Consider the following 24,294-nt stretch of genomic DNA (forward strand, 5'->3'; position numbering starts at 1 on the left):
ACGAGTGGAATGAGGAAAGTAGTTCAAAAATACGGGGAATGTGTTCCTGCATGTGAGGAGGGGGAGGCCACAGCGTCAGAAAGAACAGTGGTTGTTTTCATAAAGGACTCTCCTCTGAGAGTGACTGGAAGCTTTGCAGGATAGACACGAGTCGTAATAATGAGCACTTATGTTCCCAACCAGGGTTCTTGGTCTCCTTAATCAATAGAAATTGATAAGAGGCCAGATGAGAAATTCAGGCAAGGCTTTTCTGGGACTTGTGCTGCAGCAGGAGGGAGCGAAAACAAGTAACAGGTGCCCTGCTCCCTCCCTAAGTGAGGGGGCGAACTGATCCCTTAAATAGGGTGGGGGTAGGGACAGGTCCAGGGGTCGGGCTGGAGGGGTGGCTTAGGTGGTCAGCCCACCGCCTTGCTGGTCCAGTGTGCAGGGGTCATGTACAGTCCCTGCTTCTGCTCCTGACATCTCGGAAGTGGCAGTTAGGTTTTTGGTTATTTTGTATCTTGTTGTTCATAACTCACCCGACTGCAGGCACCGCAGTTATTTTTAGTCCCTTATAGTAGTTTCTTTGTATTTTGTTGCTCAAGGAGACATCTGTCCCAGTGCAAGCATTGCAGCCCAGGGTCCCAGGACCCAGCCTGGCTCACTTCTATAGCACTGACTGTGTGCCAGGCAGCGTTCCCAGCACGTTAGGTTATAGTCACTCATTTATCCTGACAACAACCCTGTGAAATAAGCAGTGGTATTATCATCAGACCCATCTTCCGGATGAAAAAACTGAGGCTTCTAAAACCAACTGGCCTAAGATCACTAAGAAAAGATGCCCAGCATTCAACCTGCGTGCACCTCACAGCCATGGTCTAATGACCCATCACAGTGCATTTAAAATGATGATTTGGTGAGATTACTATCTGGTTTCATCTAGCTGTTGAAGTCACAGCTGGAGCAGACTGTTCTCAGAAGTGGCAGACACCACAGGGCTGAGTTGGTGACCCTTGGCCAGCAAACATGGCTGACAACCTGACATCCTGTGTTGGCTCCACATGCTCTCTTTCCCCAGGACCTGAGGAGGACGGGACAGACCTCCTCAAGTCTTCCTGTTAAACTTCTATCCTAATAAAAATAAAAATTAAATTGTGTAGGTTAAATCCGTGGCTGTTTTATGTATACACATTATCACACGCACGGCATACCATATGTGTGCGTTTTTCTTCCCCTCAGGGGCTCAAGATCTGGATCGTATCCGACTCTCCACCTACAGAACAGCATGCAAGCTTAGGTTTGTTCAGAAGAAATGCAATTGTAAGTATACCAGTTGTCTGGACTAATTACCTTCATGAATCCTATAGTTTATATTTGTTGCTTTGTTTATTAAAAGTAGGCTCTCTTGCAAGTATAGATAAAAACATGTTTACACAACAATAAAAGGAGTACTGTGGTACACAATGGTAGAAAGGCTGTTCCTAAGTCTTCTGAAGGCTTAATTACTCCACTGCCGAAGTATTGGAATAGATGAGCCATAGTGTATAAAATCCTGCCCTTGGAATGGTTTAAATCTGCATGGATGTTTTTCTTCCATTTGCTAGCTTTGGTATTGTAAACGCAGCGCCATTGAAGTGGTTTCCAAAAACTTCATAAAATATCAAACATTAAGTCCTCTTTATATTTGTATTTCCTTTACAAATACAGGAAAATGTTTATAAGTTTCTGGGAAACATCTAAGTTTCTTTCAGAAACTATAAAAATTAGCCCTTTGTATTAGAGGATTAACTACTTTTGCCTCCATCAGACAACGGCAAGAGACAAGACTTAAAGGAACAGAGAAACTGGCTTCAGCTCTTCCCCTGATTTTCTCATGTAAGCAGCAAGCTAGGTCCAGGGTCACGACTCACAGTGAGCAGGTTCCCATTCCCTGCCTGTAGGTCAGTGCTTCCATCACATTATCACATCCCTTTTCTCCCGGGAAAAAAAAAATATTGCTTCAGACTTCATGTATACGAACTTACCCTCTTCTTTTGTGAAAACTGACTGCTATAAAAAATTACTAACTTTGTTCTCATTTTCTAATTAGTATTGGACGAATGAAAACATGAAAACCAGAATATTCTCTTGAATACATAGACATGGTTCTTGAGTCTGTGGCATGGGGATTGGACACATGTCCACATCTCCACCCTCCCAGAGTCTCAGGCAGATGCCTCCAGGGGCCCTGAGCAGACTGCCACTCCCCCGACCCCTCCCCCCACCCCCTGGCCCCAGGGCTCCTTGGTTTGCAGCTAATAACGACTGTGAGGAAGGGCAGGGTGCATCTACTCCTCAAGCTGCAGCTTATTCTCCAGGCCCAGTGGCTAGAAATGGGGCTAAAGTTTGGGGCAGGACAAGAAGGGAGAAAAAACATGGGTTGGTCAGATATCAAAGATGGGTTTTGACTCCTCATAGGATCTAAACCAAACCCTCCAAAACAATGAGAAAAACTCTACTAATGTGGGAAAGAATCTGTCCTTGTCCTCAGAGTCCTGGGCATTGATAAATCATAAAAGCCCCTTCCAGGACTGGGTTAAAGGACCAGGAAAATGTTCCCACGGAAGAAAAGCTTCCCTTCCCCCCTCCCCCCCCCCATCACCCATGTTCAAACAAAGGGGAGAATCTCCGTGTTTTCAGCGATAAAAAAAGTGCTGGGATCCTCCCACTTTCTTTCCCCATTACCACTCCAGTGGCCCTCAAAATAGAGGCTGGGGGAGAGGCATTAGGGATGGGAGTGCCATCCCCTTAAAACCTGGCCACCAGAGCCTTCCTTAGGCTGCTTTCAGTAGAGGTGGGGAATTTTGCAGATACACACTACTGTATATAAAATAAACAACAAGGTCCTGCTGCATAGCACAGGGAGCTGTATCCGATAGCTGGCATGGGAAGGAGCACGGAAAGGAACGTATGCACGCATACTGACTCACTATGCTGCGCACCAGAAATTAACACAGCATCATAAACTGACTACACTTCAATAAAAAAAGAAATGCAAAGGAGGGGCGGGTAACAGCTCAGCGGTAGAGCGCATGCTTAGCACCCACGAGGTCCTGGGTTCAATCCTCAGCACCTCCATTTGAAAATAAATAAATAAACAAATAAACCTAATTACCTCCCCCCACAAAAAAAAAAGAAAATGAAAAAAAAAAGACATTACAAAATGGCAAGGATGAACCCAAAAATAAATAATAAGGAAAATAAAGGAAAGAAGGAAGGGAGGGAGGAAGGGAGGGAGGGAGGAAGGAAGGGGAAAAGGAAAAGAAAGGAAAAAAGACCCACGTTGATTTGGCAACTGGCAGCGAAAGTTACAAAGGGCACACACTGTTGGCCACATCCCCTTCCTCCTACTCTCTGCCCAAGGCCCTTTCTCATTCTTGAGCGCCTCCTTTTCCTTTTCCTGTTCTTTTCTGGCCCTCGTCCTTATCCTACATCCAGAATCATGTCAGAGTCTCATTGACCCTCTTGGAAAACAGTGCAGAAGACAGTGACTTTCTTGGAAAGCAGTATTGATCCATCCCTGGGTGAGAACAGAACCTTCGCACCTGTCCAGTTGCCCCTCGAGGCACCCATTCATTTACCCCTTAATTTAGCAAGTGAATAGTGAGCTCCTGCTATAGGTCTGGTACTGTGCTGGGTACCAAGGATGGAGCAATAGTGAATAAGATGTGATCCCTGCCTTCAAGTTGACCAACGCCTAATTGGGTAGATAGAGTCTTAAAGAGCCGTATCGAACAGTGTGGAGGTGTAATGACAGAAATAAGGGAAGTGGGGGGGGGGGGGTGGCCAGGAGGGCAGTGCCCTGACCTGGGTATGGGGGCTGCTTTCAGGAGCTTCCTGGAGAGGGAGATATCTGGGCTGAGTCTTAAAGAATGAGTAGACATTACACAGAGAAGTGTTGTTTGCTATACAATGTACGTTATAAACATCATGCATTTTAGAAAAAGGTATCACATTCGTTACAAACTAGACAAAACAAGGGCTCAAGGCAGAAAAAAGAGGCGTATTTTGAAAGCTCTGCTAAAATTAAGTTTCATTTTAGGGGAGGGAAATAGCTCAGTGGTAGAGCTCATGCTTAGCATGCATGAGGTTCTGGGTTCAATCCCCAGTACCGCCATTTAAAAAAAAAAAAAGTTTCATTTTAAAATTGTATCTACTTTGATCAGAAGCCTTCAATGCAAGTAACTCTATGTAATTTGGTGAGTTTTCCTTACTGACAAAAAAGTAATGTGACAGTTGTGATGTTGAGATACTTGCAAAATGTTCCCACAACTGACCCTGGTTCATCTTAATCAAAGTTGAAGTCTTCCTTTTAGGAAGATAACCAGAAGCACTGGTGTTTGTGACATAACATTAGTCAGTATTGAATATACACCCCTGTATCAGAGGGGGATAATTTTTGTCTGCAATAAAACCTAACCCACAATAAGTTATGATAGTGGAGTTATACTCCACAATAAAAGAAATAAGAAAAAACCCAGGTGGTGTTTGTGAGTGCATTGCTTTTTTGGAAACTCCTGTTACGTACTATTTACTCCATGGAAATCAACGGACCTTAACTGAGAACAGGTTGTTTATTTTTAGGTTCAGACCTTATTTACAGGTAAAACTTATTTTTTATATTAACAAAAGCTTAAAAACCACATAATGGAAGAAAAAACATAAAAGCTGGTCCTTGTAAAGTTATCACCTAGAAAAAAATAAATGTTGGCTGGATATAGCATGGAGTGTGTAGATTTTCAGGAGATTTCTTTTTTTGTCTAAATTCAAGGACCAATAGTGTTAGTTAATATTTCCTGTATTTCCTTCCCCACCCACCTTGCCTTCCTCAGTTTCTAGACCATTGATTCCTACCACTGACAATTCATATTCATTCCTTGCAAGGCAGCTCCTAATGGATACTGAGAATAACTCGTTCCCAGTGCTCTAAAAACTCTTAAGAAGAAGCCAGAAAACTGGCCTGTTAACTGAATGTAGCCCAGAATCTATTTTGAATAGACCGTGAACTAAGAGTAGTTTCCACAGATGAGTACTTGTATCCTTTTTGATAATGGGGAACAGTAACTTTTAACCCCACTTAAGCAAAACATTATCTCTCCCTAAATAATTCCTTTCTTCTCGTTGGTCGATGTGCTTCAAAAAAAAACAAAAGGATGCATTATTATATGTTTAACTTTGTAAGTAAAAATGTTGTGGAAAGTTGTTTTCTCTACCTAATATCTATATAATATTACTATATAACATGGTGATGCCTGTAGGTATATGAAAAACATTTCCCAGCCTCTGCTAGAAGAGTTGAAGAAGTCTATCTCTTTTTTTTTTTTCTTTTTTTAGGCAAGAAATTCTTCCTTCAACTTTTCTCCATAGGATCTTTTCCCAAATCAGCTTCTTCCCCTTACACCCATCTTTGTACCCGCCGACACCCTCCCTCCCCATGCCACAACTAGCACATTCTCTACTAGAATAAAGGAACGAATGTCTCTAAAAATTAGGGCATGACATGTTGGCTAGTTTATTTTCTAGGAGGAATGGGACAGACCGGAGAGTACGAATAATATTTCCAATACCCCTTCTTAATCATCAGCCTTCCCGTTAGCTTCCAGGAGCCCTGGTAACTTTGCACAAAATAAGTACCGTATAAACCATTCATAAGCATGTGTGGAAATGGCAACATCTCAGCCTTTATTTTGAACAAATAGCCGTTTCCTATTAGAACATTATTTCCTTGGTCAGCATTGACATGGTTAATGACCCAGATACCCCGTTATGTCAGCAGATCTTTTTTTCAGAAATTACTTTGGAGTCAGTGAAACGCAACCTTAAGTTCATCAACAACAAAAGGCGACAAGAAATAAATCAGAAACCTCGAATCCCTGCTGTTTAATAGTGGGAACAAAAAAATAAGGAGCCAAGGCGATCCTCTCCCCCACACCCACCGCTGGCATTGCACCATCTTTAGTTCTTCTGGTTACAGTCTGAATTTTCTTTCCATCACTCATATTGATTAAAATTGCATTTAAAAGAAAAAGAGGACAAAAGGTCTACGTGTGCGTCTGGACTTTCAGAGTTTTTCCAACTATCTTTCCTCTAGTAAATGAAATATTTTTTTTCAAGTATCCTTCACCCAGATACAATTTCAAGTTAGACTACACACTTTTGTCTGTAATATCTCTAAACTTTTTTTCAGTTGCCAACATTTATTTAAATGATGGTAACTTGACATTATTTAGGATAAAGTGAATAATTTAAAATCTGCAATTTAAGAGTAATCATTATATGTTACTTTTCTTCCCAGGTGAACATTTTAATACTTATCATTTGATTACCCAGTGTGGTATAATCTTCTTACAAGATTTCTTGCAAAAAAAAAAAAAATGCAGTTACCTATTTACCTTAAATGTTTATCACTATGCAATTAACCCAAGTGAGGGCTATCTGTGCAGTAGCTCCTGAATAAATATTCTTCTCTGAATGACTGACTGTGCCCCCATGAGGTTCATTCTTCCCCAGCCAAGTGACTAGTCTTATGCTGCCGGAGTTGCCTTCAGATACTTTTTAGTAACAAATGCTAATATCCCATTCATTTTTTTTCAAGCCAGTGTATCAGCATATTCCTCATCTTTGCCTCACTTTTTAAGCCTGTGGATTTCTGTGTCAGTTTTCTCTCTTTGCAGAGCAAATGACCATACTTTGCAGCTGAGAACAACACGCCTTTATCATCGCCCTGTTTCTCTAGGCAAAAATCCAACCAGCATGGCAGGATTCTCAGCTCAGGGTCTCAGGGGCTGACATCTAAGTGCTGGCTGGGTCTGTGGTTCTCATCCAGGGCTCCAGGTTCTCTTCCAAGTGAACTGGCGGTTGGCAGAATTCGTTTCCTTATGGTTGAAGAATTGAGGTCCTCATTTTTTACTGACAGTCAGCTGGGGACAGCACTCAGTTCCTAGAGGCGATTCAAGTTTCTTGCCACGTGGCTCCCCACAAGCTGTTCAGAGCTCAGATGTCTGCTTCTTTCTTGTATTTCTCTGACTCTCTCCTCTGTGAGCAATCAGGAAAAAAAAAAAAAACTTCTCTGCTTTTTAAAAAAAAAATTTATTGACATATAATTGATTTACAATGTTAGTTTTAGGTGTACAGCAGTCATTCAGTTACACGTATATATACATACATATACTTTTTCTTTTAAGATTCTCTTCCATTATTTGTAATTACAAGAAATCAAATAGCATTCCCTGTGCTATACAATAGGTCCTTGTTGTTTGTTTTATATGTAGTAATGTGTGTCTGTAATCCCCAACGCACATGATTAGGTCAGGCCCACCCAGATAATCACCATATCTTAAGGCCAACTGATTTGGGAAACTCATTACATCTGCAGAATTCCTCACAGTGGTACCTGGACTAGTGTTTGATTGAATACGTGGGACAAGGTGTGTGCAGTCCACGGGCCAGGAACCTTGGGGTAGGGTGAGGTCGAGCATCCTCAGATTCTGCCTACCCCAGGGCCCAAAGTTTACAGTAAAAACTCAGGCAAGAGAACTAGCTCCCCCTAAAGAGATGCATTTAAAAGAGAAAGACTAGAAGAGCTCTCTCCAGTCAAGGAGTCAGAAGCAAGAGCAGGTGCATTCACATATCTTTGTATTGTTCCAAATGTTTCTGATACACATTTGCATTCCTGACATTGAATCATTCTAGGCACCTGTTTAGAATAAAGAAAAGTGAATCGCACTCAAATACAATGTTCCCAAAAATTCCCTGTGGGGAAGTTGGTGGTGACAGCAGAAATATAAACAGACCCATTAAAGATGCAGGTGCACCAGGGCGATGGGAACAGTGCTCCCCGCTGGGCAGGCTGGACTGACGGCAAAAATGTCTCCCCTTCATCAGGGCAAACTTCTGGCAGAGAAAAGCTGTGATTTTCTCCAAAGTCCTGATCTTGTGATGTGGGTTTAATTAAAGCTGCTGCTTCCCTTTAATTGCCTTTATAAGATCTTAAAGATCCAGGGTTTTGTTTTCTTGTTAGGATTTTTATTTTGGGAGGATGCTGGAAGCTTTGTCTGCTCAAGCTGCTGCCACTGCATGCACAAGCTGTGAATTAAGCCAACACCTATATAGTCTAGTTTCCAGGCATCTGGATGTTAATATCCACTCGTTTCCTTCCCTCTCTCCTGCTCCTGCCTTATGTCAGGAAACTGTGCCAACTAAGCACTTTTACTCCCACAATTTAGGAAAGAGCATCATGTTTAAATGCCCCAGTCAGCTTGGGAAAGAGTGGTACATACAGAGGAGTGCCTTTCACGCCCCCCCAGCCTCGTCTGCTGGGGGCCAAAGCAAGATGCAGTGACCGTGCTTCAGCGGGCCTGCCAAGCTATGTTCCTGAGAGCCTCCCAGATCGGTCCAGAGCCAGTCAGTGATGAGGGGATACCCAGGGGGTGCTCTCCCAGGATCCCGGGGATCTGGCGAACACGGAGAGAAAACAAAAGACAGTCTGGAGGACAGGAATGCAAGAGTGGCCCCTCCCACATAACCACACCTGTGATCCTGCAAGAAAGGCATTCCTGATCCACCTTGATTCACTCCCCAAGGAAGCTTTGTTGGCGTTTTGCTATTGCTATTAGCAATCACACATTTATTCATTCATTCAACAAAGATGGACTGAGATTTACTCAGTTCCAGGCATTATGCTAGACCATGGAGGGGAGAAAAGTGTCATAAGATTCCCTAATGTCCAAAGTTAGCATTAGTATCCTCAAGTTTAGAATTGAAGGATGTGTCCTATTTATTCAAAGCTTCTGCTTTTGTGAATATCAAATAGCAAATACACCCTACAACTTCACTAGACTAAACTTGTATCTAGCCTGTCGGTGCCCTGAGCGAATTGTCCTTTTCTGAAGAAAACAAAAATTGCAAGTTTGGTGGTTCAGAGAAATCAAGTAAGCCTGTGTCTACTGAAACAGACAGTGTATGTCGCTGTTTTTAATCCTTCGCGCAGTTGGGCTTGGTCTTCTGCTTTATTTACCTCCTTTTCCATCAGGAATTGGGAAGCTCTGTTTGTTCTAGGTGAGGAGAGCACAGCACAAGACATGCTGAGCGGCTTCCCTTGGATAAACACCAGATAAAGTCATGTAACTGAGAACTCAACTTCTGACGTCCGAGTATTAGCCGAGAGTGGACAGAGTCACTGTTCTACGATGTCTGTCAAGACTTGCCATCAAGAGGCAGGCCTGGGGACCACGAGGCCTGCTGCAAAGCCAGGCATAATGGCACCAGCCCTGACTTAGCTTGGCTTCTCAGAGAAATAATGAACTTCAGTGGAAGCTCAAATACAATTCATTTTAACTTTCCAGATCAACACGGCTGAATAAGACAGCGATGTTGTATTGTGGAGAAGGTCAAGTTGAGGAAGATCTGTCTGACCAAACAGAATCAGAATCTACTTTGAACTTCTGACGTATTATAAGGTCCGCCCAGGGTAGAATGGGGGGAAGGAGGAGGCAATGATCCAGCTGCTCTCTCCTGCACTGGTCAAGGGAGACCTACAGGACTTGATACCCCGAGCTGCCGGCTGGTAGCTGTGGGCGTGTTCGGCCGAGGCATCAGAGGTCCATAGACGGAGCCTGAGGCCAAGTGCTGTCTGGCGGCAGCTGCCCTGAGCCAAAGTCTGTGTCACAGTGGTCACTCCTGCAGCGGCTGGAGAAGGAGATGGAGCCAAAGGCGCAGAAGAGGCGTCTGAAACCTCACTCCTGTGCACCTTGACCTTCTGGGTTACAAGTTCCTCATCAGCCCTTTCTACTGACTTTTACAGACCTTGACCTCACTCAGGATGTCTGTAAATAATCTGTCCTGCCAAAAAGCCATCTAGAGATCTCGTCACCCCAAATGCTAGCCCATCTCCCAAATAATTTGCTGTGCACTAGGAAGCTGTGCCCTAGCTCTTCTCTGAATGGGTGAATGAGATGCGTTTTCCATTTTCCATCCCATTATTTGCTCTCATTGTCCAAAGACAATGAATTCGATATTTAAACAGTACAGAGTGAGTGTAGAAAAAAGCAGCACGTCCCTAGCCAGTTTCTGCGAACCCAACTTCTCAGCGACACCGTGTGCTTGGTCTGCTAGCCTTCATCTTGGCCGGATAAGCACACAAGGCAACAGCAATGAAGAAGAAAGTAGAAGACAGTGCCTCGTGGTTGCCCGTCCTATGGATGCCCTTTTTTCTGGAAATATGGCCTCTGGCACCTAGGATTCTGGCCACCTGCTCAAGCCCTAGTAGGTAAGGGATGATAAAGGTGCTGCGGGAAGCCATGTGCAGTAGGTCTCAGCGAGCTTTCTTAGAACACTGCAGTAAAGGAGATGCTTTTAGGGGTTACATGCAGCGTTGGGCAAACAGTAAGCTCTTTGCCCTGTTCCATTCACCCAGCATCATCCAGCTGCCAGTTTGAACAAGCTATTATGCAAGGAGCTCTGAGGAATACAAAGATGAACAAGAAACAGTCCCTGTCTTCAAGCTGCTTATAGTTTAGTGCTGTGGTTCTTCAACTTCCTCCTGTATGTCTTTGGGAGACTCTGATGAAAGCCACGGACCCTTTCCCCCAAAGCACGCAGGACCCTAACCATAAAATTTACTTCATCATTTCTGAGCCCCTCCTCTCCCCTGACGGCCAGTCAAGGGCTTGTCTAAAAAGTGGCAGGAACAACTTGTCCGTGAATGACTCTGGGAAATGCCAAGTGTCATAAATGTGGTGCGTGAGGATGTCTGGGAGCAGAAAGGAACAGAGTCATTCCACCTGAAGTTATCAGACGGGCTTCCTCGGGGCACACATGTGCATACTGCCTTGGAAAATAGGGGATGGAGAGTTGTGTCCCCTGGAGGGAGCAGGCTGAGGAATCGCTCAGACGAGAAAGCCAAGGGCATGATCTGGAATTGTGAGGCATCCCGTGTGGCTGGAGCACAGGACTCTTGGGAGAAGCTGGAGCGTTGTGGGAGCTGAGGATAAGGCTTACAAGACTCAAGTCCAAACTATGCTGAAAATACTTAGAAGTTTGGGTCTACCCCACGGGCGACAGAGGACGGCATGACCGGAACTGAGCCTTATAACATTTCTTAGGACAGATGGAAAAGGGCAGGAACTGGAGACAAGGGAGGAGGCTTGCTGTAAAAATCTAAATAGAAGGCGACAAAAGCCCCAAATAGGGCACTAGAATGTAGGGTACAGTTAGGGCACGTTCGGGAAACCTATGCAAAGTTATCCAGTGAAGTCTAAAATGACTGCCCAGAGGGGAGGTAAGATGCTAGATTCTCTTCCTCGAAGCAAGGTTGCCAAATACATTCTGAACAAAGTGAAATACTGGCAGTGAGAAATTAGTTATTGTTCAGATCTTTCTCCTCATCTACCTTCTCTTATTATTTTTACTATCCTTGGTACAATACTTTGAAAAATAATGGGCCTAATAAATGCTTGTTCAATTGAATTTACTTAAATTTAATTTACAGTATGACAGCTATTGAGCCAACAATTATGATCCCTCATTTTAAATAATGATGCAAGTCTACAAACACAATTTAAGGAAAACTGAATACTTTTTCCTCACAGGCAGTGGATGTACCGCCAGAGCCTTTGAGGACTGACACGATATTCAGGGTGATTTTACACCAAAAATACATTGTAGAGCTTTTCCTGAAGCCCTTGTCTCATCGTCCACCTTAACCAGGAAATTAAAGTGAAACTGAAACGTTACATTTGTAAGAGATGATGCTTCTCTCCAAGGATCCTCACCAAAGAGAACCGTCTTGGTGATAAAGGCGTACATTGAGTTTAGGAGCATAAAGTAATTTGGTGAGCTCCTGAGATGTTGTTTACATTCTTCGTATTTTTGAAAGGAATATCGCTCATGGCTCACTAATAGAGATCAAGTCTGAAATTTGTCTTTTACTAACATTTTCTTTCTGAGCTCAGTGTTTGGTTAATGTGAGTGATGGCTGATATTTTCAACACAGTCACATCCGGCCAGAGGACCCTGGCCAAGCATAACCACTCAACTTGAGTTCTTCCTCCCTAACAGCTTTTTAAACACAGTTTTGTCGTGCTCACAGACCTGAAGGAGGGCATCAGAATAAATTATTCATTTGGAAAATCTTAACTGGCTAATTTGCACATGGCTTTCTTGACCACACTCTTCCTGGGACTCTCTTGATACCTTTTAAATAAACTCCTCTGACTCCAGTGAGCATCAGTTTCCTCTTCCTCCGGGCTCTTGTGAACCCCATCCTTTATCACACTCCCTAGCGGTGGTTCTCAGACTTCCTTGTCTTTCAAAATCCCCTAAGGAGCCGCTTAGACCTAGCGGTGCCCTGGCCACACTCCATACCTGCGGAATCAGCGGCCGTGATTTGAGACCCACTCACTGCTCTCAAGACACCTGTAGTGGCTGCTGGACCAGTTGGCTGTAGTGAAGGATATGAATTAGCTGGCATGGTAGTTTGAAAATGAAACTAAGAATAAACTTTGCAGGATACAGAGTCTTAATCTATTTAATTACTGAAAAATTAGAGAAGTCTTATGTAACGGGCAAGAGAAAAGGTTACTAAGTGTTCGAGCCTGCTTTCCAGTAAACCCCAACACGAGCTCTGCTGGAGCAGTCAGGTCAATACAAGATCCGGCTCCATCACGGTCACTCACTGCTCTCTGCCGTTGGTCCCTCGATCCTCCTTCTCCTGGGGTACCTACCCCTCCTCATCTCTACGTATTCCTATCCTCCTGTGATTCAGGAACCATCCTCCTCTAAATCTTTCCCAAGTCTCCAGCCCATAATACATCCCTATACATTGAGATCCAGTAGTTCTTTTTTTTAATCTGCTCTACGATGTGGCCTTTTAACAGTATAGGGTCTCATCCAGGGCTTTGGTTAGGCCATCTGAATGGGTCTCTCCCATGGGAATTACAAGCTCTTTTATGGCCAGGCTCTCATGTTGTGTTAAATCACCTATAACATCAAGCATAAGGTAGTGTAGAATCTTTAAAATTACCAGCTAGATTTAATTTCTTTTGAAAATATTACGGAATCTCATTTCTTACCTCTCTTCCCAACTCTGCAGGCATAGCATACAGCAATCTTTCTCCATACGTTAATGCCTGTACGTGCAATAGATAGATACCTGGTAAACACTTACACGTTGAAATGTTTTCTCATGAACTGCTGCCTTCTGAATTTCCAGATAAGTATATAATCTGAAGGTGAACTAAAATAGTCATCGCTCTGATACAATCTGATGGATTTTTATAAATCACATCAGTTAAGAGAAAAACAAACCTGAAATTGTAGGAAAAAGCTTGTGTTCCCAGCTTCTTGAAACACACCTCACAACTTGTTAGGACATAGGAGGCTGTCTTGATGCCAGAGGACTGAGAACTGCTGACTTGGAGCAGTTTCTCTGTTTTAACGTGAATACAGGCCGCCTGGGGATGTTGTTACAATGCAGATTCTGATTCTCTAGGTCTGGGGTGGGGACCTGAGGGTCTGCATGTCTAACAAGCCTAGTGTCTTGTGGCTCCAAGTACGGTCCTGGACCAGCAGCGACATCACTGGGGACCTATTTTTACAGCCTTGCAGGGAGTCCAGTGTGCAGCCACAACTGAGAACCACCACTCCGAGGTGACTAAGGTGAAGTCCCGTCTTCTACCCTATTTCTGCGATTCTCCCACTTCTCATCAGTTTTATGACATCAGTCATTCCTATCTAGGCACCAGCGAGCTTGGCATTTTGCACCTCTCTCAGGGATACTTGGATTTAAATCATCTCTAACTATGAACTAAGAGTCTCCTCCTATTAATAGGGTGTGAGACATCAGTGAATAGATAAGAAACGTCGCTTGAGATCAGCAAAGTCGTCTCTACCCACACACAAGCACTCCCTCCCACCCCCGATCCTGCCCCGACCTAGCTCTTGTCTTCATGATTTTGCCTGGATTGAAGGCAAGCTATTGAAGCTCTGTCTATTTCCATTTATTTATAAAGACAACACATGAGGTATTAATAATAAATGTCTGAAATTAACACATATTCTTTTTAAGATTCTATAAAGTACTAAAATACTACTTTTACGAATACATTTTGTTTGTTCTTGATATGATTGGTGTCAGCCGAATAATTTCATTTTGCAAGTGGATGCCTTATCTAGTAGATTAGTGTAACCTGTGCAGTTACATAGATGAGGAAACCCCACTTCTCACCTCCTGTGCATAGTAGCAGGTGCTCTGTGATGGGCAGTTCACTTGATGGATATTTAGTAAAGTGTGCACAGTGCCATCTAGTGTTGCACAGTCATCACTGCATGACCTAACTGGAGTCCTCATTTTCTAAAACAATTTGATAGCTCAGCAGTAAGTTAACATATTTATACAACGGTCAGACTTTTAAAACAGACCTCTTAATAACTTCCTGATGACTCTCAACTTAGCACGTTTCTTAATGTTCCTATTTAATTAAGCAAAAGGCTTGTGATATTTTCTGTCTCGATAATAATGAACAGATACTGAATGCTCATTATGCAGTAAGCCCTGTGTGACGGGCTTTATGTGAATTACCTCGTGTGTCCCCCACAGTAACCCTATATTGGAAGAACTGTCATTGTCCACACTTTACAGATGAGAAAATCAAACTGAATGACCTTAAGGGACTCGCTCAAGGTCATATAGAAAGCCAGTAGGGGAGCCCAGTGGGAACCCAGTCAGCTGCCCGGGAATTTACACTATTCTGCGCGATGACCTGCACCTCTCAACGTAGTTACCAATGAGATAAAGTTTCCGAAAAATCTTCATGAAAGGAGGTCTTCCTTAACACGTCTCTAATTGTCAAAGACAGTGAAATCAATTCAGACTCCACTAACTCAGAATATATGACAACGGAACTAAATAAATACCTGCTTTTTGTGGCTGGGATGTAGTTTAGCCTTCTTTTCTATCACCTCCACAGTATGTGCTCAACATTATATGTTAATTCATTTATTGAATTTAAGGACTGGGTGAAAACTTGGGTTTGGACTCATAATAAATCTTATCACTTAATAATAGCATAGCATGGCTGTAGGTCAGAGGGTGTTTCATTATTTTAACACTAATAACTCATTTGTCAGACTTCTATTATGTGCCAAGCCCTGTGGTCAACACAGGTATATACCTTTTTTCCTCACTGCAGCTCCCTCTGGGTGATACTGGTTTCCTCATCTCTAAAAAGGGAATAATAAAACGTAGGGAGGTGAAATAACTTGCCCACAGTTTTAGAGTCATTGGCAGAGCCAGGAATGAAACCTCAATCTTTGTGATTGCAAAATCTGCATCCTTTCTGCTCTGCCACTCCTAGAAAATAGGTACGTACGATGTGCGTGGTTACAGTTTCTCTGTGTACTTCCATCCCCTATGCAAAAATACCGCCTCCTCTTACGTGCGCTCCCGCAGTTCCAGCTGCTTCCCCGTGCGTGCCTGTCCATCTCCGCTCCTTTCTTCCCTCACAGTCAGAAGTGATATTTTTAAGCTGCATTCCTGATCATGTCACTCTCCCGTTTAAAACCCATTTGAGGGTCTTCATACCTTTTAGCATAAAGACCAAAATCCTTACCATATCTACAGTGCTCCTCCGCCTTATCTCGTTCTTCTGGTCCCTTCAAAACCATGTAATCCTGTTCCAAACCTGGCACTTTATCTGTCCAGTAAGTCATTTGCTGCTTATCTGTTTATGCGATGGTGAGTCACGTCTCTCCCCCACCAGGCTGTTAGCTCCTAAGACAGGAACCACATCTGGATGTTCTGTCATTGAGTCCCCAGGACCTACCATAGTGCCTGGTGCAAAATTATGAAAACTAGCTTCTTTAAGTCATTTGTAACGATCTATCCTCACGGCCAAAATCAGTATTTTATTTTTCCTTATAGTGAGACCTGAAATGTGTAAAGACACAAATATGGACCATATTTATTTTTAATAACTTTCATATGACTTCCAGACTTTTGTCTATAATAATAAGCCATTATTATTTCCTGTGGTACCTACATGCCTTATTACAAGCGTTTTACAAGCATCATACTGTTAGACCATACTGTAGTAGTCATCAGGGGGTAGGCTCTGTTATCAGCCCCTTTTTTCTAAGATCCAGAGAAGTCAAGTCGTTTGACTGACGATAACCCTAAGATTCAAACCAGGGCTGTGTGATTCTTCCTGACTGCGCCTTAGTGCCTCTTTAGTAATCAAATGCATCCTTAGAAGGCCCTGTCTCACTGTTGTCATTTCCTTGTCATGCACTCACATAGCCAACAGATAGATATTCACGAAGCTCCTGTGATGTGTGAGGCCCTGTGACAGGGCCAGGGCTGTGAACAGGTATCAGGACAGGCAGTCTGTCCTGTCCCCGTGGCATGTATGATGCAGAGCAGGGAACAGATGATCAGCTGGTCTGTACAGAGACTCCACTAAATGGGATGGGAAAGAAGAGGGTTCTAAGGTGGCACGTGAGAGGGGTACAAAACTAGAGGCAGGGGATCCAGAGAGACATCCTTGAAGATGTCATGGTGACACTAAGTTATACGATGGATGAGACGTAGATGAGAAATCAATGAGGCCAGATCAAAAAGAACTTGGCAAGACATGCTGCAGAGTTTGGGTTTGAAATTAATGGGAAGGTATTAAAGGGCTTGAGACAGCACACAAGTGCTGTGTCAGATTCGCAGTTCAGAATGAGCACTCTGGCTACTGCGTATAGAAAGAATTGGAGTGGAGAAAGAAAAAAGACTGAAGAACTGACTCAGTCAACCAGTAAAAGATAATGGTGACAGCAGCTGATGATGGAGTTGGAGGATGCAAACAAAGGTCCATGAAAATGGAGGCATTAAAGTGATACGTAGGAGACAGATCCACAGGACTTGGTCCCTGATAGTGTGTGAGATGTGAGGACCCAGTGATGAAATCTACATTCTGGCTGGAGCAGGAGGAGGGATGGGAAGGTGGTGATACTCACTGGGGAAGGGAACCCCAGAGAAAGTGGGCTTGGAAGAGAAGCAATGAGGTTAGGCTGGACAAGCAGAGACTAACTTGCCTTAGGGACTTCCCTGTGGGTACGCTGGCCACTCCCGTGGACTTTTATTATTCCACTTCTGGGAATCCTGAGAGCCTCCCTTTGCCCTACAAAGCCTCACCAAGAGAGACCCAGCCATCCAGATTATCTCCCTCCACCAGCAACCATTTCTCTTTCTTGGCTGGGAGCCATCTTCCTCCTGTGGCCAAGTTCACAGTCCGTGTTCCTCTTCTCCAGTGCCTGTTTCACATGAGCCATAGCCAGGATCCTGGTCAGAATAGCTGAGTAGCCTACTCCCTGTGGGTCCCTGGACCAGATCCCACCATCACTGCTCTCGTAGTATCCTGTACCCAGACATCCCCAAGGACTGGATCCAGAGGATTTGTAGAGTGAATATATAGTGGGTAACTCTAGGAATCCCAGCTATTTCCCTCAAGAAATATAATTAATAAAAAAATTCAACTTATAATGCCATCTTCTTGGGGGTGCCTTGCCTGCTCAGTTGAAAAACTTGGATAAATAACAGTAAGAAATATAAATAATGTCCTTGTGTGATACACAGAGAAGGTTGCAAATTTGGAATCACATAAAACTGAATGTATCCAAATCTAATAAATACCTAAGTAATTCTGTTGAAAAGTGATTTGTATTCCTCTGCCTCAAATTGGAGATGTGCTCAGAAGTTTTTCTTTTGACATGACTCACATTATTCATTTGTTTGTGTGTAATTTATTGTCTCTATATACCAGGCACTAGCACTTTTGATCTCATGCATTTTTCCGTTTAATGAACACCAGCCCTACTTTATAGATAAGGAGAGTGAGGTCTAAGTCAAAACTAAAAAGATATGCACTTAAAAAAAAAATGATATGCACTTATAGTAGAAGAGCCAGGTTTGGACCCAGGTCTTTGGACTCCAAGTCCAGGATCTCAACAGATGTTAGTTTTGCTTTTCAAATACAGTATCAGAAGTGAGCAAAGATATAGGAGGCTAAAACTTGAAAGTTGTTGGTGGTAAAGCATATGTGGAGTGTACAGTTGTCATATATATTTCATTAAGACAACATATGTATTTTCAGATACCAAAGTGTAATTAAACTTGGCGAGGATGTGGAGAATCTGGGGCTCTTCCCCTCCCAATGGGAATGTAAAACAGTACAACTACTTTGAAAAACCCTTTGGAAATTTTGTAATTAACCAAACACCCACCATACAACCTAGCCACTTTGTTTCCAAGTATTTATCAGGAGAAATGGAAGCAAGCGTCTATCCAAAGATGTGTCCATGATTGTTCAGAGCCGCTTTCGTCTTAATAACCAATCTGAAATAACCCAAATGTCTATCCCCAGGGCAGTGGATAATCAAACTGTGGTATATCCATGTAATAGAATACCATTCAGCAATTTTTAATAAAGGACAAACTGTTCTACATGCAACAAAGTAGATGATGCTCATAATAGTTACACTAAGTAAAAGAATACAGAACAACAACAAAAAAGAATACATGTTGTGCAATTTCAGCTATGTAGAATTCTAGAAAGTTGTGATGGGAAGCTGTGGTTGCCTGGAATGGGGAGCAGGAGGGATCAAAAGGTGCCTGAGGAGACCTTTGTGGGGGATGCACGTGTTCATTGTCTTGACTGTGGTGATGGTATCTGGGATGTCATAACAAGGATTCAGGTGAACAAGGAAGAAATAGAAATGGATTTCTTGACTATCCTAGTGAACGCAACCAAGACTTAAGTTAAATGAGCTTGCTAACAGTGTAACCAAAAAACTCTTTGTTCTTGACTAGTTAGTTAAGCAATCTGTGCCTTGGTTCTGCTGCTGTATTGTAGAGATAACGTTCCCTTCTTCCTGCCTGCCGTCACTTTACCTTTTTTTCTAATTTCAAACCTTATACTACTAAAAAAAATTTGTAAATAAATGAAAATAGTTTAAATACTCAAAGGCAGTTCTGATATCCTTTCAAACACCAGACTTTAAGTGTTGATTTTCTCTTTTCTTTGTAAGGGGTCCGTGTGTGCAGTGGGAAAATGCTTTAAAGTCAGAGAGACTTGTTAATTTTAATCACAAGTCCTACACACTTCAAAGCTGCTGAGAAACTAGATCTTAAAAAGTTCTCACCACAAAAAAAAAAAAAAGATGACTACAGGACATGATACGTTAGCTAACGTTACGTTGGTAGTCATATTGCAATACAGAAATGTATCAAATAAATATGAAAATGTATCAAAGCAACCTGTTGTACACCTGAAACTTACACAATGTTACAGATCAATTATATCTCAATATTTTTTTTAAAAAAGCCAGGTAGGCTTGGATGCGAATATCAGTTGGACCTTTGCATTTGTCAGTTAACATCCTTGATCCTCAAATTCCTCACATGTATTTCAAGGGTCATTATGAAGAAGAGAAATAACTCTCTAGTGTGACATTCAGAAAATCATTTGCTTGCTGTTATACACTGTACATCAAATCTTTGAGATCCTGTACTATGTACCTTTACTAATATCAATACTGACGCCTGTGAGGCAGGCACCTTGACAAAACAGGACAGAAGGTCCGTGTGAAATAATGAACTTTCCTTTCCATGCCCTCTGGGCTGATGTGTTCACTCTGCTTTCGTTGTATGCAGTGCACCTGGTGGACATCTGGAACGTCATAGAAGCATTGCGGGAAAATGCCCTGAACAACCTGGACCCGAACATGGAACTCAGTGTGGCCCGCCTGGAGGCTGTGCTCTCCACCATTTTTTACCAGCTCAACAAAAGGATGCCGACCACTCACCAAATCCAGGTGGAGCAGTCCATCAGCCTCCTGCTTAACTTCCTGCTGGCAGCCTTTGATCCGTAAGCTCTCTCTGAATGTCTGCTACCTTCTCTGTGTCCGGTCTTCCCTTCCTCTTGTCCTTCTTGGTCTTCATTGCAAAGGATTTTCTAGGGTAACCAACTGCCTTTTTTTCCTCTTGACCAGATACCTGTCTCAAGAAAGTCTGTGTGGTTAATATAAATTTCAAATGCTTTGGAGAAGACTCAGAGGGTCAATTAGCACTACAGGAGATGGAGGACAATTGTATTTTACAGGCTGACCTTTATTAACTCATCCTACGCTTTCCAGAAGCTATGCACACTTGAAAGCGTTGGGTGATGGCAGGCCTGTGGAGCGATTTAATGAAGCATGACATAGGAGGATGTGTTTGACTCTCTCCTTTGCAAACTGTCCGAGACAGTGTTTCTGAGGCGTTGCTATTATACAAGACCCCAGAGCAAGCAGGGAAAAGCTGAAAAGGGTTCCTAGACCAGCCGAGTGAAAGTAGCCATGACCGGCATTAGACGGACTGGTCAGTTAAGTAACGCGCACATAAAACAATGGTGCCGTCCACACAGCACGACTGAAACTCCGCCTCATCATCTTCTCACTTCCCCTCACAGACTCAGAGAATTTCAGAGTAGTCTGAGATCTTAAAGGCTGTGCTTTCCAAACCTCTCACTTTACAGATGAAGGACCCAGAACTCAGAGAGATTGTCCCTTGTCTAGTGACAGTCAGCATGATAGTGGCAGAGCGGGAACTTACATACTCAGCTCAGATTTCTTTTCTGAGGCATAGGTGGCAGGCCCTGAGAAATGTGAAACGACCCCTGCATCACATCGCCAGCCGATCATCTCAAAAGGGCTTCTGCTGATAGCGCCTAGTCTGGACGTGGTATCAGCACCTCCAGTTTCACCGCTGGTTTGCAATACGAAGAAGGGAAATTGCTGGCTGGGCCTTCCAGCAGCCACATTTTAAGACTCTCAGAAGAGTCTGTGTAGTCTCAGTGTCCGGCCAGTGCTTGGGAGTCTTTGAGCCCAGCCCTGGAGATGTTCCAGCCACACTAATGTCATTATGCCCGCACTTACGAGAGTCACCAGCTGTCACTTTCTCAACCTAGCGTGGTGACAGAATTGCCTGTGCCCAGTTTGACCAGTGCACATTATTGTCTCCGTGATATTTACGTTTTGAGAAATTCCCCAGTTGAAATAAACCATTCTAAAACAAGCAGTCCAGCGTGAGAGATCCTACACTTAGTCTGTGCAGACGTCAGCACTGATGCGCTGTGTTGGGCCAGTCACTATGGTAGCCAAGCAGTGGGCCAGGGGGAGGAGGCTGTGGCTGCACGTGACAGGTGGCAGCGTGGAACCAAGCCCTGGAATTTCTGCTGCAGCATTTCCGTCTGTCCCCTTAACAAGAGCATGGCAGCTTTCGGACCTGCCATAAAGTCTTTGGGAGACTTATTTTACTGCTAGAAGTGCAACAGTAGAAAATGTAAACAGAGAGACGTAATTTCCTGCTAAATCTTGGGGTATTGCTAGAGGTTTCATAAGGAATCAAAGCTAAAAAAAAATAATTTGGATTGACTCTTTAAATACAGAAATGGGGCCACATTCACACCAAGGAGGGGTAGTTTGTAAAGTAGATAGAGCTTAAACTAATAGAGTCAGATTTTTCACTTTTGTTTGGAAATTGGGAAGGGCATTTCGAGAAGCAGAGCTGCAAGTGTTCTCTAAGTGGCTATGATGATGTAGCTGAATCATTTCGAGACTGATGGATGCTAAGCTTAAGGACTACGCCGAGGTAAAGAGCAGCTCACACAAGTGTTTGGAAGAAATACTGGGTTCCTATTGCTCCAGCAGATAGGAAGGCGTCTGTGTCTACACTGCAGTTATATGGTACACAGTGAGTAGTCTCATTGTAGCAGGTTCACGAACACGTCCACACAGAGCGATCTCCTCGGAGAGACCCCCAGACGCAGCCACACAGAGCCCCCGGGCTGCAGAGCAGACAGGCACAGCCAGCCCTACTGCAAAGCAGACTTTCTGTCTGACGGATTCTGAAATTTTAAACAATGTGAGAGGTAAGCCAGCACGTCCCGCTACCTGGAAATCTAACTCAGAGGAGAATATGAGAATAGAAACAAGAATAAAATGAATGTCCAGTTCCATCTCTTATAATAAACTCCTAATTATTCAAACAAGGGCCAGTGTGGAAACCTGATGTCCCTTCCTACCACCTGGCCAGTGATAGAACCCGGAGACGTTTTCCAGCTCATTACAAATCAGTGAATGAGCAAATGAATGACTGAAGGTCAAGGGTTGACTTCTCTTAGCTCTTCTCACACTAATTTCTTTTTAGTCTCCTTCTGAGAGTAAGTCCTCCTTAATCTCAGATATCTGACTGAAACTAGCGAGTCTAAGTTTGCTCTGTCACCGAGATCCATTCCTCTGGCTTTACTCATGTCCCACAGAGAAGATGAGACGTTCATGGTCACTAACGTGGGCAAACATCGACTTGAGTCAGTTGACTTCATCTCATTTCAATTCAGGAGACTCCTCCTTCTTGGGACAATCCCTCATAAAGTAGAGTTTGTGACAGTGGCCTTGCTTTCAGCAAATATTATTTTCACATAGATTCAAGACTCAAAGTAGGACAATGATATATGTTAAAGGAAACTGTGATTTTCCTATTTTTGGAGGTCAATTCTTTTTTCTTTTTTTAACATTCTTCATTATTTTGTTTGAAAAGAATTCTAAAAACAGCCAAGTCATTTTAAAATGTGGTTATAAGATTGATCCATTATGCCATTTTGCTTCATCTTAATTTCAACTTTCTCATCCTGGAGTTTCTTATCACTCAGGATGGCACTACTTCTAAAATCCTGAACTGTGATGCAACGGTCTATGGCTACAATCATCCACCCATCCATCTTGATTACTCCATTTCTCCAAACAACTCCTGTTCTTTAAATTGTTCAAATTTCCAAATCTATATTTCCATTCATAGACTTATTACTATTCCAAATCCATATATAATCTTCTTAGATCTGTTCACCTGGATGATTTACAGACATACAAACTCAGCACGTCTAAACTAAATTTATCAAAATTTGCAGGTCAATTCTTAATGCCAATTCTTTAATGATAATAAGAATAATAGAATAATTGTAGTAATAACCAAGATACACTCGGTGTTTCCTGTGTGCCGACAGTCTTACCGGTTTGGTGCTATATGATTCTAATTTTCCAGGTTGAGTAGGTGATGAGGCTGAGACATAAAAAGGTCAAATAATTTGCAGGTCATGGAGCTTTCCCTCATAGATGAGGTACGGGGGGGGGGGAATCATTTTGTTTCAGGCATCAGTTTAAGCTCTGCTCTATTCATGCTTTCTGTTTCTTTTTTTTTTTTAATGAGAATTAATGTGCTTTTTCCCCCAGATCGACCCTGCTTATTACAGGGTATTTTTATTACGCGCACATTCCTAACCTTTCCAGTGTGTGGTATTTAAACATATTTGACAGAGTGTATGTGAAGGAGGCAGTGGGACTTAACATGTTTTACAGTTGTAGATTTAGAGTCAGTTTTACGACAGCCATCCAGAACGCCCAATCCAGCTTATAATAGTCTTTCACAGAGAACACAAAGAACAAAATTTTCCTTTCTGTTAGACATATGGAGTCTGGCTGAGTCATGTGCACATCCGTTCCCAGGGCTGAGCCCCCGACGCGTTGAAAGGTACCACAGCCCTAGTTCCGATGCGTGGATGTCAAGTAATCCTGGAACTCTGCCAAAACCCTTCCGCCTTTTGAGTCTTAAAAATGATTGTGACGTTTAATGCAAGATGCACTACAGAACCCACAGCTCTTCCTCCGTGCACCCACAAAACGTGCTGTTCACGTCTGAGGCTCTGTAGATGTGTGAGAACAAAGGAAAAAGGGAAGAATCACACGAAACCAAATGTTCTTCTCTCCGCTTTTTGTTATATCTGTGGCTAAAACTCGTTATTTCAAGTTTACTTGGCTTAGTGGGTTTTTTCCTTAGCACATCTGAAATTCAAGATGTTCACATTCTCTAGTCACTAAAATTTTGTTCTGGTAGAAAATACTTTGTTCCAAGATTCCTACATGTCACAAAAATGGAATCTCCTTCCAAAGAATTTTCACAATTGTAGGTGAATCGAGCATCCTTAATGTCACTCATCCTTCTGTCAGACGTATACTTTGGATGAGTGGCAGATGGGATTTCATGGTAGTGAGGGAGACATGTCAAGAGATTCGGCCCCTTCCATCCTGCGTCCTGGACAAACTCCTGGCAAACTCACCTGGCCCAGTGCGATGAGGAATTCTTTTCCCAGATGTCCTGCTAACATTCTGGGGACCCCAAAGTGATGCCAGGACCAAGTAAGG

The 24,294-nt window shown here is 43.0% G+C and overlaps 1 protein-coding gene across 18 annotated transcripts in view; it reads left to right on the forward strand.

Annotated features, from left to right (window-relative positions):
- The window catches only part of DTNA (dystrobrevin alpha), a 293,850-nt gene that overhangs the window by 187,825 nt on the left and 81,731 nt on the right, over positions 1 to 24,294 (forward strand). For all 18 annotated transcript variants that reach the window (XM_032467215.1, XM_032467216.1, XM_032467214.1 and 15 more), the window contains exons 4-5: positions 1,219 to 1,299; positions 19,712 to 19,925. In XM_032467215.1, coding sequence (XP_032323106.1) covers positions 1,219 to 1,299; positions 19,712 to 19,925 — 295 coding nt within the window. The remainder of the gene's footprint in view (positions 1 to 1,218; positions 1,300 to 19,711; positions 19,926 to 24,294) is intronic.

This window comes from Camelus ferus, chromosome 24 (genome assembly GCF_009834535.1).
Source record: "Camelus ferus isolate YT-003-E chromosome 24, BCGSAC_Cfer_1.0, whole genome shotgun sequence".
Taxonomy (NCBI): Eukaryota; Metazoa; Chordata; class Mammalia; order Artiodactyla; family Camelidae; genus Camelus; species Camelus ferus.